The 14,834-nt window shown below is 38.8% G+C and overlaps 1 protein-coding gene across 2 annotated transcripts in view; it reads left to right on the forward strand.

Moving 5' to 3' along the window:
- The first annotated feature begins 201 nt into the window (after nucleotides 1-201).
- The window catches only part of SLC13A1 (solute carrier family 13 member 1), a 57,401-nt gene continuing 42,768 nt past the window's right edge, over nucleotides 202-14,834 (forward strand). The window contains exons 1-3 of one of the 2 annotated variants that reach the window (XM_073652042.1): nucleotides 202-271; nucleotides 5,670-5,797; nucleotides 14,689-14,817. In XM_073652042.1, the coding sequence (XP_073508143.1) occupies nucleotides 214-271; nucleotides 5,670-5,797; nucleotides 14,689-14,817 (315 nt within the window). In that variant the 5' untranslated portion in view covers nucleotides 202-213. Of the gene's footprint in view, nucleotides 272-902; nucleotides 928-5,669; nucleotides 5,798-14,688; nucleotides 14,818-14,834 lie in introns of those variants that run through there. The other variant, XM_073652043.1, reaches the window with a different exon arrangement.

Genomic DNA, 14,834 nt, shown 5'->3' on the forward strand with positions numbered 1-14,834 from the left:
GGCTGCTGACAGGGAAATTGTCTTTAATTTTAGCCTAAACACTAGCTTAAATGGTCCAGAATAAAAATTACATTAGTTCTAAAATGTTTCATTTAGTTGTCCTTTCTTTACCTGGAATATTTGTCAGCATGAAAGCATTCATTGTTGTAAGATTACAGGAGGGAATTTGAAGCTTAATTCTCAGAACAATGAATCAGAGGCACTCTAGAATAAATGCTGGCCTTAAAAGAGCGCTGCTGGATTCACTACACTTTATATTTTAGAGCTGCAAGTAAGTACTGTTTTTTTCTTGAAAACGTATATCTCCGGTTTATTCTGGGGAAGTATAGTCTAATGTAGTTTCATCATGCTCTCCTATATACAGTAACTGTAGGCTGGGCCATCTTTTATATAACAGATTTTAGGGATGTTGCAAGTTGATATATATATCTGTATTGAGAAAATTAATTTACGTGGTAGGTTTATTGCACCCTGCAATGTGATGCAGACTTTGACCGTGGGCATTTTCTCACAATGTGAATGGAGTATCCAACATACATTATCTTACTCTGCACAGTTGTGTAGTATGGACTCACTTTTAGGCTCAGCAAGTCCAAGCAGGATGCTAGCATAGCAAGATGAAGAATTTCAGAACATGTGGCACATAAATTCATAAATGTATATATATATATATATATATATATATATATATAGCTATAAATAAAATATAGAATTTCTTTACTTCCATTATGTTATATTTGTAGATTTTGCATTGTATTACTATTGTGTTGGTTACAGTTTAGAGCAAGATTTTATTTGCTTTTGCTTGAACACACCCACGGGCAATAACTGTTGCCAATTTCCTTGCACTTCCTTTACATTATAAGGGTTACTGTAATTGAGCAGCATTTCACTCCAACAGGGCTGTTGCTAATTCTTCAAATTTGAGTGAGTACAATACTCTTCTTGCTCACATCGACTCTTCTAAAGGGATATCTACATCTAGGTATCTATCTATCTATCTATCTATCTATCTATCTATCTATCTATCCATATATCTATCTACATCTATCTATCTAATTAACCATATTTATTTACATATATATATATATATATATATATATATATATATATATTTAAGTTAAGCTTAGTACATCTGTAAATATCATTTATGTTAAATGCAGACTTGATGATAATTTATTATAGAATATTTTTAGGTTTGTCATATGTTTATTTAATATGAGTCTTTCAGCACAAAGGGACTGTTTAAACTAAGAACCAATAAAAATAATACCCTTAGTGTCCTTATCAATTGCTGCATTGATCTTTATTTGAATATGCTAATCAGGTGTACAGTGCACTCTTGGCATGACTGAGCAGTTCTTGTAAATACAGAGCTGTCAATCAATGAAAATGACAGGAGAGACAGATGAAAAACAAGTAATGGTAGATGGGAACGTGCAAAGGATTGCTTGGCCATTCAAAGGTTTCACTGAGCATCTCATATTATCAGATTTGAATAAAGAGGGATTTCTGGCAAGTGCAGCAAAGAATAAGAAGACTAAAGGTGTGATTTTTATTAAGTCTATGACTCTTACAAGGTTCTGTGCTTGGTTTGATCAGTTATTTTTTGCTGATAGACTTCCTTTTAATAGGCAACAAGTAGTCATTTAAAATTAAACATTTTAAGGAGTATTTATTTATGAAGTAAAAAAGGGGCTTGTCATGATTATTTGTTGTGGAACCCCTGTGCCACAGACCGGGGAGAGCCTGGAGGGGAGTAACTAAGTGACCACCTGGTTCTTCACTAGAGATCCTGATGGTGTGGTTAGACTTGAGCCGCAGATGGATGCCAGGTACCACTACAGGATAGACCCCGTAGCTGCCCCCAAAGGGGCTGGGAAGAAGGAATGGACTCGGAGTGTCAGACCAGCCAGGAACTGGTTAACATGGGGATACTGGAACAGGTATAGACAGGACAGGTTCAGGAGCACAGGACATACTCGGGTATGATATCACGAGTGCAGGTTCAGACTGGACAGGAGAGGGTAGCGGTACAGGAGCTGACTGGGCAGATAAGGATCAGGACTAGGAACTGGCAGGATGGGTTTAGGATGAGGTTCAGACAGGATGGTCAGGATCAGGTTCAGAGAGCACAAATATGGGAACCTTACAACTAAGACAGTGGTGAACACACTAAACACTAAAGTTGCTCAGGCACCTCCCTATAGGAGTGGGTATCTTAAATATATGATGTCTCCCAGCTATTGGCTGGAAGACATTACAGAAGTGCTCAAACTGTCCCTTTAAGAAATGGGGAGCGCGCTCGTGCCCTAGCACACACACAGGAGACCTGAATGCCATGTGCAGGTCCTGTGAAGAAGCAATTGTGGTGGGGACCAGAGCAAAGCGGGTAAGTCGGTATACACATTGGCGTCCCTGGTAGGAGGAGGAAGAGGGCTCATGCAGGGGCGCTGGTGCTGACATAACAGGGGTTTTCCGGTTTTATGTACAGTACCAGTAAAAGGTTTGGGCACAACTGTTCATGCAAATGTTTTCCTTGTTCTGATTGCAATGTGCACTTTGCAAATTCAGACTGAAAGTAGCAGAACCATGAAGGAGCACATATTGGAATAAGGAGCAAAGAAACATGTATGAAACAGACCAGAATATGTATTAAAGCTTAGATTCCTCACAGTACCCCCCTTTTTACGTTGATGACAGCTTTACACTGCCTTGGTATTCTCTCGAGCAATTTCATTAGGTAATCACCTGGAATGGCTTCCAGTGAACAGGTATGCCTCATCAACAGGTCATTTGTGGAATTACCAGCCTTCAGAAAGTGTTTGCAACCATCAGGTGTGTTTGCAGAGGCAGTCCATCATTACTTTAAGACATGAAGGTCCGTCAATCCAGAAAATTGTTACCTTGAAGGTATGCTCAGCTGAAGTCATGAAAGCCATCAATTACTATGATGAAAGTTGCTATCTAGAGCACTGCCCCAGGAAAGGAAGACCAAAAAATACCTCTGCTGCAGAAGATAAATTCATCAGCATTACCAGACTCAGAAGCTATAAATTGACAGCATCTCAAATAACAACCCACATAAATGATACACAGACATGAAGTAGCAAACACATCTCAACATCAAGTGTCCAAATGAGAATGCAAGAAGCAAGCCTTTATGGTTGAATATATAAAGAAGTCAACAGTGAGGATCACAAATAAGTAAAAGAGACTTGTTTACTTCTTTAGGTCCATCAATACAAGGACTGTAGTCCGATGAGTCAAAATTTTGGATTATTTGTACGAACCGCCATGACTTTGTTATATGCAGAAAAGGTGAGCAGATGGATTCTACATGTGTAGTACCCATTGTAAAACATGGAGAGGAGTTGTGCTTTACAGGTAGCACTATTGGTGATTAATTCCCAATTAAAGGCATATTTACCCAGCATTCTGCAACGACATGCCATCCCATCTGCTCTTGGTGGGACCATCATTTGTGTTACAACATGATAATTACCCAAAACTAGAGATGAGCCAAACTGAACTGAAAAGTTCGGGGGTTCGTACTGGATAGTTCGTGTAAGGTGCTAATCGCCGAACACGGATGTCTACTGAAAGTCCATTGCAATGTTCGAAGTTCCAGGAGGAGAGAGAGAACACTTTGCAGCTTAAAAGTTTGGGTCCTCATTATTTTCAATGGAGTTTGTGTTCTGGTTGAAGTTTGGGTACAGTTCTGGTACCCAAACAGAACATTGGAATAAAGTTTGGGTCGGGTACCAGAACCCGAACTTCCACAGGTCCGCTCATCTATACTCAAGACACATCTCCAGGTTATGTGAGAGCTATGTGGCCAATAAGGAGAGGGATAGAGTGCGGCGTCAAATTACATGGTTTACACAATTGTCCAAAGTCATCCAAATTGGGACGGTCTGGGATAAGTTGGACCACAAAGTGAAGGCAAGCAGCCAAGTGCTCAGCAGCTCTGGGAATTTATTTAAGCCTGTTGAAAGCCATTCCAGGTGATTTCCTGATGCTACTGGACAGACCACCTTAAGTTGCTTCACAGAAAGCCAAGGCTATGTAAAACTGTCATCGGAGTAAAGGGGGGTACTTTGAGGAATCTAAGGATTAATACATATTCTGGTTATCTGTCATAATCTGTACCTTTGTGATTTTGCTGTCTTCAGTCTAAGCTTACGAATTTCACATTCCAAAAAGAAAAAGGTAAATCTTTGCATATACAATTATACAATCTCATAGAAATACTGTGTACTTTGGTTCTTTAATTTATAATTTTTTGCCTACTTTTAGCGAAGGAAATATCCATTTATACTCTTTGAGGCTTACTCATCTTGCAAATGGCAAATTATAAGGGCAGACTCTTAATCTCCAATTTGAAACAATGAGGTAGATAACTAAAATGAGCAAGAATTCTGGCACACATGCAATATACAACATTTATTAACAGATTTAGACAGTTTTTTACACCTCACTAGACTTTTAGACAATATCTAGAAATGTGTGACTGAGTATGTTTGTAAAATGTATTTATGGTGTCTGGCAGTTTTTGGCTTGTAAAATGTTTTGACAGTAAGCCAACCGAGAAGTGGATTACAGTTAGACTAGACAATCTAAAGATGCACCAAAATTTAGGATCCAGCTTGAGCCCCTGTGATAAACTTGGTGCATTTTAGACTGTTTAACTGTTACACAGCATTAGTATGAGTCTGTCCCAAAGTGGCAGAAAATAAACAGCTTGAAAACTGTTGGGTTCACTTCACCTGTATTGTTATACGACTGCCATGGATTTTGCTGCTGAAATACATGAAAAATCATAACAAATCCATCAACTCTAAACATTAGGGGTTAAACAAAATGAGTTATCTGACCTTTAGTATTAGTATGAAGCATGTGATGAAAAGCCATGTCCTCTTCAATCGACTGCATAGCTGCGGTGCTTGAAGTCGTATCCCTACCGGTCTTTTATTGATGACGCATCATAAGGATAGGCCATCAGTATTAGCCCCGAAAACTGCTTTAGGCTATGTGCACACGTTGAGTATTTGATTGCAGAAATTTCTGCAATGTTTCTGCATCTCTAGTAATTTGTTGACAGCAAAAACGCAGCGGAAAATACGCACGTTTTTGGTGCGTTTTTGCCCTGCGTTTTTTCGCTGCGTTGTTTTTGACTGATTTCAGTGAATTCAATGGTGAAAAACACAGGGCAAAAACGCACATAGAATTATGTTGATTATTTTCTGCACCAAATCTGCAAGTCACAAATGCTCAACGTGTGCATGACACTTCAGATTTCTCATTCACTTTGCCGGCATCAGGTTTTGTCACAAATCCGCGCAGAAAAAAGGCGACAAAAGAGCACCAAATCTGCAACGTGTGCACACAGCCTAACTGATATTTCCCTTTTTTGTTTCTCTTTTATAACACCAGTGAGATATTCTGAATGATCTTCTTACTGCAATATTTGATTAACAAGAAAGTCTATATCCGTTATTTGGAAATATTTTTCATTTGATCAATACTGAAATTCCTGTAGTAAAACAATAAAACTTTATTGGTTACTGTGTCTGAGAAGTGCCTGTGAGTGGCTAAAGGTGATTCTGTAGAGAAACATTAATCAAGCTCGACTATTTAAGGGTCATCTAAGCCTTTTTTGTTCATAGGTAAGCTGAACCAACACGAGATTACCATGCGTCTTTTTCTGAGTTACATATGGATGTACCGCAGGCTTTTACTGATTGTGTTAACTCCGCTACTTCTGTTACCTGTACCTCTCATCATACGAACAAAAGTAAGTATTGTTCTCTTTCATCATTTCTGCTTTTTTCCTTTATACACTCATTTATAGTAGTGCGCCTGAAAGATATATAGTGTTATTCAAAAGTCAGATATAAGTGGATTATTTCACTGAGGAAAGGAAACCTCCTAACATAGTGCAATGTAAACTTTCTGTAGGGTCTAGGTTCTTAGTTTTCAACAAAGCTTAATAAGATACTGTAGTATATGAGAGAATCACATAACTAGAAATTTCCTAAAGTAATGTGAAGTCAGATTTTATATTACTGAACATTACATTGCCTGAAGATCTGTCATTGACATATCCGCTGAAGGGGTTGCAATGCAAATAAGAGGAAAGCATCTAAATGTTCCTGGAGTGTAAACCTACTTTCACAAGGAAACTTATTGGCCAGTAATTTGAATTAGCATTTGGGAGCCAAAACTGGAATAGGTACAGAAAAAAATGAATATACATTTTTCCACATTACTTTATTCTATTTACGTTCCACTACTAGAATATTAGATCAGGAATTGCTAATTATGTGTTTCCATCATATATTTCTAAAAGAGCTCTGAAGAGAGACTTCCACTTTAGGTTTGGTTTATGCTTCTTACCTTAGAATTCAGACAACCAAAGGGTCCGTGCACATGGGAATGTATGAAATATCTTCATCTAGAGTATAATATCTCTATTATTTAGTGTTAAATGGGACAAAGCTTTTCAACATTATTCTACTGGACCCATACCAGCCAGTATAGGATGTTTCATGGGCTTCACCTTTGGTTGTAAAAATGCTAAAAAAACAAACAAAAAAAACCCAACAAATTTTATCCTATAATCTCTTTTATAAAACACAAAAGGAGTCAGTTATTTTGCAAGGCTGAGGTCACTTGGGGCGTATGTTCTCTCTGTAAGAGTTTGAGCCAAGTGTCAGCTTAGTGTGATCCGATTGTCTCGCATGACAGAATTGTATAACAGGTGCGGAGAAGATGGACAAATTAATTTCTCTGTCTTCTCCATGGTCTCTGTGCGCATGCATCAGACTGCACTCGGATGATATCCGAGTGCAGTCCGGTGTTTCACATGCACCCATAGACTTGAATGGGTGAGTGTGCGTGATCCGATTATCGGAGCCACTCGCAGCATGAGAAAATAATCACAGATCTGCACTGCCCCAGAGTATAATATTGAGCCAAGTGCTATTCGATAAAACATCGGAGAGCACTCAGCCGTGTTATACGCTATTGTGAGCGAGCCCTTAAAGTGAGATTGGGGAAGCCAGAGATAGGTCTTTTCAATTTGTGTGGCATAAATTATATTGAATATGCCTGTCTGTGCTATGCCATGCTTGCTTCACTCGGATATGCCTACTTTCCAATAGGTTGGCGTATGCTAAAATTTGCTTTAATGCAGTTTAGTGCCTGTTTTCTGGAGTTAAAGGGTTAATAAATCAACCCCTAGAGTCCCAAGTGTACTCTGATATTTGTTGACATGTATTTTGCAAAAAGAAATTATGACGAATCCATTAATTTAATGGTTTTCAAATTAATCCGGAGATTGGTCCTATGTAAAACTGATCTAATGGTGGCATATGTTAAATAAGAAAACAGTGCTAGTTTTTACCTGAAGAATGAGCTAGGAAACCATCTAGGAAACTTTCTGTGAATGGTCAAAGGTTGATCTCAGTTAGATCTTGAGAACTCATAAAGAGCAATACAAAATGGTAAACTGTAATATTATTTACTAAGTAACCAAGGTAACATTTATTAATATAGTATGTGTCATAATATAGTAATAATAATAATAATAATCTTTATTTACAAAGGGCCAACATATTCATCTACAAAGTACATACTGTATTTACAAAGCAACCAAGGCAACATTTATTAATATAGAAAATGTCATAATAATAATAATAATATTCATCATTATCTTTATTTATATAGTGCCAACATATTCATTTTCACAGCACATATTCGAGGGAATACCTACAAACAATATCAGACATTACACAGAGATAAATAAAAAATTCAACAATGGGTGAGAGGGCTCTGCTCACAAGAGCTTACTACATGACTACTTTTTACAAGTAGAAAACACTTGGGCCAACATATTCAGAGACTCACGGGTCAGTAGTGACAACAAGGACCGGTTCACCACTCATGACCGTAAGTGAAAAATTGCCTACTCAGGAAACAGAATGAAAAACCGCGAAAGTGAGTAATGATGGCATAAAACAGCAAAGTTTATTAGTTAATTAAAAAGGTATACAGAAGTGATACAAAAATTGTATAAATACATATAAACATTGAGACAGTGGGTAGATATTGGATCAAGAAAGGAAAAGCTCCCATAACATCTTCAGAGCCCCTTAGATATATGTGTACCAGGGTACAATATGTCCCAATGGAATCCACAGGAGGAAGAGTAAAGAGGGAGAAAAGAAAAAGGGGGAGAAGACTAGCAAGAGTAAACAATAAGGGTGGAACCAAAAGGAGAGTATTAGATCACAACCAGAGAGGCGAGGTAATATAACCCTTAAATATAGTTCCCAAATGGGAGACCATAGTAATAGGTAGGTCAGGGCACTCACCGAGCTGATTGCTAACTCTCGCGAATGTGTAGGGCAGAAGGAGGCGAACAAAGGACATCCACCAGGGGCCTCGACGCGCGTTTCGCGTGTGGCTTTATCAAGAGGCACGTACTTTTTACAGTTGTCCAGATATTTTAACCCCTTTCCGGCCCAAGGCGTACTAATACGTATCTGCGCCCTGGACCTTACGGGCCAGATACGTATTAGTATGCCCTGGCTATTTTGCCCCCACAGAGGCTGTGCGGGCACGATCGCTGCCGGGTCTCAGCTGATTCTCACATCTGACACCTCGTACTATGCGGAAGGAGAGGTGCTGCACCGCTCCCTGCACATTAACCCCCGCAATGCTGCGATCGAAGTCGATTGCAGCATTGCGGGAGCAAGGGGGGAGGTAAGCGCTGATACTTACCTCCTCTCCGGCGTCTCGCTGTGTCTCTGCTGGGTCCCGGATGTTGTCATGGTGACCTGATGTCGTCATGACAACATCCGGCTCACCAGGAGGCAAGAAGTTACTTTGGTCATGCGCAGTGCATGTCACACTAGTTATCATCATATCACCAAAGAAAAAATGGAATAAAACGCAATCAAAAAGACGAATGAAAATAAAAATGGTACCGCTGAAAACATCATCTTATCCCACAAAAAACAGGCCGCTATACAGCTCCAACGGCCGAAAAATAAAAAAATTATAGCTCTCAGATTAAAACGATGCAAAAACAATTCTTTTTTCTCTAAAAGTTTTTATTGTGTAAAAGCACCAAAACATAAAAAAAAATAAATGTGGTACCGCTGTAAACGTACTGACCCGAAGAATAAAGCTGCCTTAATCAATTTTACCACACGCGAAACGGCATAAAAAATCCTCAAAAAACAATTCCTGAATTGTTGGTTTTTGTTTATTCTGCCTTCCAAAAATCGGAATAGAAAGCGATCAAAAAATATCATGTGCCAAAAAATGGTACCAATAAAAACGTCAACTTGCCCCTCAAAAAACAAGCCATCACATGACTCTGTCGGCTGAAATATGGAAAAATTATAGCTCTCAAAATATGGCGATGCAAAAACTAGTCTTTGCAAAGAAAAAGGTTTTTTTTAGTATGTGACAGCTGTCAATCATAAAAACCCGATATAAATCTAGTATCGCACCGACCCGAAGAATAAAGTCGTCTAATCACTTATACCGCACAAGGAACAGTGTAAAAAATAAACTATAGGGTTGTGCTAGGGTTAGGGTTGGGATAGGATTAGGATTGGCTAGGGTTAGGGTTGGCTAGGGTTAGGGTTGGGGTTGGGTTAGGGTTGGGGTTGGGTTAGGGTTGGGCTAGGGTTAGGGTTGGGGTTAGGGTTGTGTTGGGGTTGGGATTTTTTCAAAAGTAAAGAAAAAAAATGATGACGATATGGCAATTAGTGTTGAGCACAAGTGCTCGCTACTTGAGTTTGCATCCGGTGCTCGGGTATGCACCGAGTATCACAGGTGCTCGAGTGACATGCTCGAGCCTCCACCCCATATGTTTTACAGCTGTCATACAGCCAAAAAAACCTTGCGCGGATTGCCTGCCATGCACGAGCAATTCTTGCATGTTTTTTTTGGAGTGTCTAACAACCGTGAAACATGTGGTGCGGGGACTCGAGCATCCGTGGTACATGGTGCATACCCGAGTACCCGATGCAAACTCAAGTAGCGAGCACTTGTGGTCAAGACTAATGACAACTTTTTCAATATAATGACCTAATGTTATCAAATTCTGTGTTGTGCCTCTGGGTGCAAAATGTTCACTATATCCCTTGATAAAATCCTCAGGGAACTTATCTAGGTGTGTGGTGAGCACCTTGAACCCCCATGTACTTCACAGAAGTTTATAACATTGAGCCGTACTAATAACATTTTCATATTTTTCTTACAAAAATGTTTTTCAGCCTCCAATTTTGCATTTTCATAAGGGTAACAGGAGAATTTGCACCATGCATCTTGTTGTGCAATTTCTCCTGAGTAAGCCGATACCCCATATGTGGGGGAAAACCACTGTTTGGGCGCTCCACAGGGTTCGACTTTTTGAATGTAAAATTTGCTTGAATAATTTGCGGACACCATTTTGCATTTGGGGAGCCCCTGATGTGCCTAAACAGTGGAAACCCCCACAAGTGACTCCATTTTGGAAACTATACCCCTCAAGGGGTCTAGTTTCCAAAATGGGGTCACCTGTGGGGGGTTTCCACTGTTTAGGCACATCAGGGGCTCCCCAAACGCAACATGGCGTCCGCTAATTATTCAAGCAAATTATACATTCAAAAAGTCAAATGTCGCTCCTTCCCTTCCGAACCCTGTCGTGTGCCCAAACAGTGGTTTCCCCCCACATGTGGGGTATCTGCTTATTCAGGAGGAATTGCACAACAAATTTTGGTTTCCATTTTTTCCTGATACCCTTGTGAAAATAAAAAAAATTGGGCTAAAGTAACATTTTTGTGAAAAAAGTTAAATGTTCATTTTTTTTCTTTCACATTCCAAAAATTCTTGTGAAGCACCTGAAGGGTTAATAAACTTCTTGAATTTGGTTTTGAGCACCTTGAGGGGTGCAGTTTTTAGAATGGTGTCACTTTTGGGTATTTCCTGTCATAAAGACCCCTCAAAGTCACTTCAAATGTGATGTGGTCCCTAAAAAAATGGTTTTGTAAATTTTGCTGTAAAAATGAGAAATTGCTAGTCAACTTTTAACCCTTATAACTCCTTAACAAAAAAAAAATTGTTTCCAAAATTGTGCTGATGTGGAAAATGTTATTTATTAACTATTTTGTGTGACATATCTCTCTGATTTAAGGGCATGAAAATTCAAAGTTTGAAAATTGCCAAATTTTCTAAATTTTCACCAAATTTCCATTTTTTTCACAAATAAACGCAAGTGATATCGAAACATTTTTTACCACTATCATGAAGTACAATATATCACAAAAAAAACAATCTCAGAATCAGTGGGATCTGTTGAAGTGTTCCAGAGTTATTACCTCATAAAATGACAATGGTCAGAATTATAAAAATTAGTCTGGTCATTAACATGCAAATCACCTTGGGGGGTAAAGGGGTTAATAAAAAACAAGGTATTACATATAAAGCTGTAAGAAACAATCACTAACCAGTTTGTGTATGTACAGATATGAAATGTGTATGAGTGCATGGAGTTTATGATAAACTGAATAAAGGGATCAGGGGAATAAAGGAAAAAGGATTAGAGAAGATAAATGTAGAAGAGCTTGATTAAAGGGAACCTGTCATCAGTTTTGTCCTATATCAACTAAAACTATGACCCTATTCAGCGCCTGTGCTGCACTCCATAAATGTTTATATAACACCCTGACTACCCCTGTATACCCCCCAAAAACCTTTTAAGTTCTTCTGCACTGTATGGTAATTGGGTGGTCCGATGAGCGTGGTTTCGGGTCTCTCCATCCTTCCCCCCGGCTGCTGCTCACCATCCTCCTTCTTTAATTGACATCAATCACGTCATCCACACTGTCGGGCGAAATCTTGCGCCTGCGCACAGAAATCGCGGCTTGCACCTGCACACTATGCTTTGCCCTACTGCAGGCACAGCCGAAAACTTAAGCGCACATGCGCACCCATCAGATTTTGTAGTGAAATTGCAGGTGAGAAAAAAAACGCAAATCCACTGCTTCATTGAATAACATTGGTCAGACTGCAGTCCCTTTTATTATTGGAATGCAATCGTCCGAGTTATACGTTTGTGTAAGCGAGCCCTTAAAGTGTTAGTAGAACAGAGAGTATGGGCAGTGTAGTAGATATAGATGAGGAAGAAGATGTATGGTGGTGCAGCACTGTGGAGAGCTTTGTAAGTGGTAGTAAAAAGGTTATATTGTATTTTATAGGGAATGGGTAACCAGTGCAATGACTGGCAAAGAGTGAAGGCATCGATGTAATGGCTGTACAGAAATATGAGCCTGGCTGATACATTCAGGATGTAGATTGGAGAGTGGAAAGTTTAGTTATTACTAAGAAGACATATTAAAAGTGATTTGCAATAATCAAGCAAGTTTTGCCATTTCTATAGTAAGAAAAAAATGGATTCTGGAGATGTTTTTGAGGGGCATATGACATGAGCATATGAGCGATTAGATGTAAAGACTCAAAGAAGATCTGAATTAAACATAACCCCAAGCAAGTCAGCTTACATGATCCATACTCAGCAAATCCAGCACAGACCTCTCCAAATGCTTTCTCAGTCTCACAGTCTCACATTGACCCCAATTGAGTGTAAATAATTAAGAATCAGTGTCGTTGTGAGATTGTGAGTCAGTCACTACAGTATTTTGTCTATTCTACATCATATATATTTTTGCTACATGTGCATTGTCAATTCTCAATACTTTATAATAAAAGTTTGAATATCAATGAGGCAAATATTACATTACAGCAGCTTACATTCTGACTATGTAACTGACAGCCTTGTATTGGTGATATTTGCTTTAATGAACTTTCTGTCATTTTCCATCCCGAACCACTGAATATCAGACCTAAATATACTGTGTCCACTAAGCCCTAAAAACTTTCATACTACTTATCAGTTGAACGTCTTTTATGGAAATAAAAGTTGACAAAAAAAGGTAATCTGATTTTTCTCAGCGTACAAGGTCGGGATTTATCGTTGCTTTATTGTTCCCAGGTGACAAGACACAACCCTCTGCTATGGCCACTCGCAGCTTCCATCAGTGTCAGATCCCCTCTCAGTGTCTAACAGGAAACTACTTAACATGAACATTTGATTGTAGTCTTTTCTAACGTCATGAATGCTAAACCAGATTAGTGGCCTAATGAAAATGTTAATCTCTTAATCTTAAAAATAAACTAGTTGTTTCATTTCAAAAGTTGGTTGGGTAATGTTCCATTATGAAGTTCCTCACAGAGCCACTATCATTTTTGTGGAATATGAGGTGAAGGTTATATCCTATTTACATTTGTAAATCCAACATGTCAGCAAGACATGACTTAAGGCCTCAAAATTATAGAAATATGTATTTTATGCTATTGAAGACCACTAGAATCCCATCCCCTCTATGCCCTTTTATTGTTCCTCTTGGACCACATATGAATATACATAATATAGTTCATACTGTGAATACATCCATACAGGTTATCTGAATTCCGGCTTTAATTTTCTAATCCATACTGAACAGTGAATTGGGGTATTTTACCTGTGGCTGAGATTAATCTCTAGTGTCATAGGATGCAACAATTTTATCACAAGGTGAAAATAACCTTCATTGAACTAAACTTATCAAATTATCAATGTGGTGTGCAAAAAATGTATCTGGTACATTTCACTGGGCATGTTAAGTCGACAGACATTTACCCCAGTATTATTCATGAAGAATGCCTTATATCCTCAATTTGGTGCATGATATAGGTCATCTTAATTGTGTACATTTTTCTGGACACTTTTCAAAACTTTGCCTTGTACTCCCCTTTTTTAGACATTCTACTGTGTAAACCCTAAATTTATTTTTAAGAAGCTTTAAAATACGAAGATGGGGAAAGGTTTGCAACCTTAGGCTCAGGAGTGTAACTATAGTAGGCGCAATGCTAACAGTTGCCCATAGACTGGTATCCTGATGCTTAAGAGCAGCAAAACTCCTGTAACACATAAAAAAGCACCAATTATGTCTCTATGCATCTGCTTTTATCACATCATCACTACTGCTTACTTCAAAACAATATACCTCAACATTTTCCGCAGCACTTTATAATTCAGAAGGGACATGTACAGATAATATCAGACATTACAGAGTAACACATCGTTCAACAGACAACAAGAGGAGTGAGGGTCCTGCTCGCAAGCTTACAATCTATAGCCAATAGAAAGGGGACAGAGTTAGGAGTGAGGAGCAGAGTGAGGAAACAAGCCTAGGCAGCAACAACAGATGTGCTGCAGTTATTTAATGAGTTAGAGCTGGATTCACAGCCGCACAGCTTGGTATTAATGCGTTATCTCCTCTATGCTGCTGCTACTACTTCTGAACATTTGCTTTACAGAGAAAGAAGAGCAGAAATCCATCTTCTTTGTGCTGTGTATGGAAGACAGCATATTAGCTGGTCTCCAGTCACGATTTCAGACAGAGCTTAAAATTAGAGAAGGTGTAAAATGCGGGCTAGAAGTCAGTTATGGCCAGAAATAGTTTTATTATACATGTACACATTCATGAAAACTTATTCTGAAAGCTTCCCTGAAATGACAGGTACATTTTAAACTATACATCCACATTCCATGGTTCTAATTTAAATATTGCGTTCTTCTGATTGCAGGAAGCAGAATGTGCGTTTGTGCTCTTTGTAGTAGCTGTGTTCTGGCTGTCAGAAGCTTTGCCTCTTTCGGTGACTGCATTTATTCCGGCTTTAATGTTTCCATTGTTTGGGATCCTACCATCTAAAACAGTAAGTGCATAACTCCT

This window comes from Phyllobates terribilis, unplaced genomic scaffold (assembly GCF_046119375.1).
Source record: "Phyllobates terribilis strain yellow unplaced genomic scaffold, ASM4611937v1 Scaffold_11__3_contigs__length_659146591, whole genome shotgun sequence".
In the NCBI taxonomy this organism is placed as follows: domain Eukaryota; kingdom Metazoa; phylum Chordata; class Amphibia; order Anura; family Dendrobatidae; genus Phyllobates; species Phyllobates terribilis.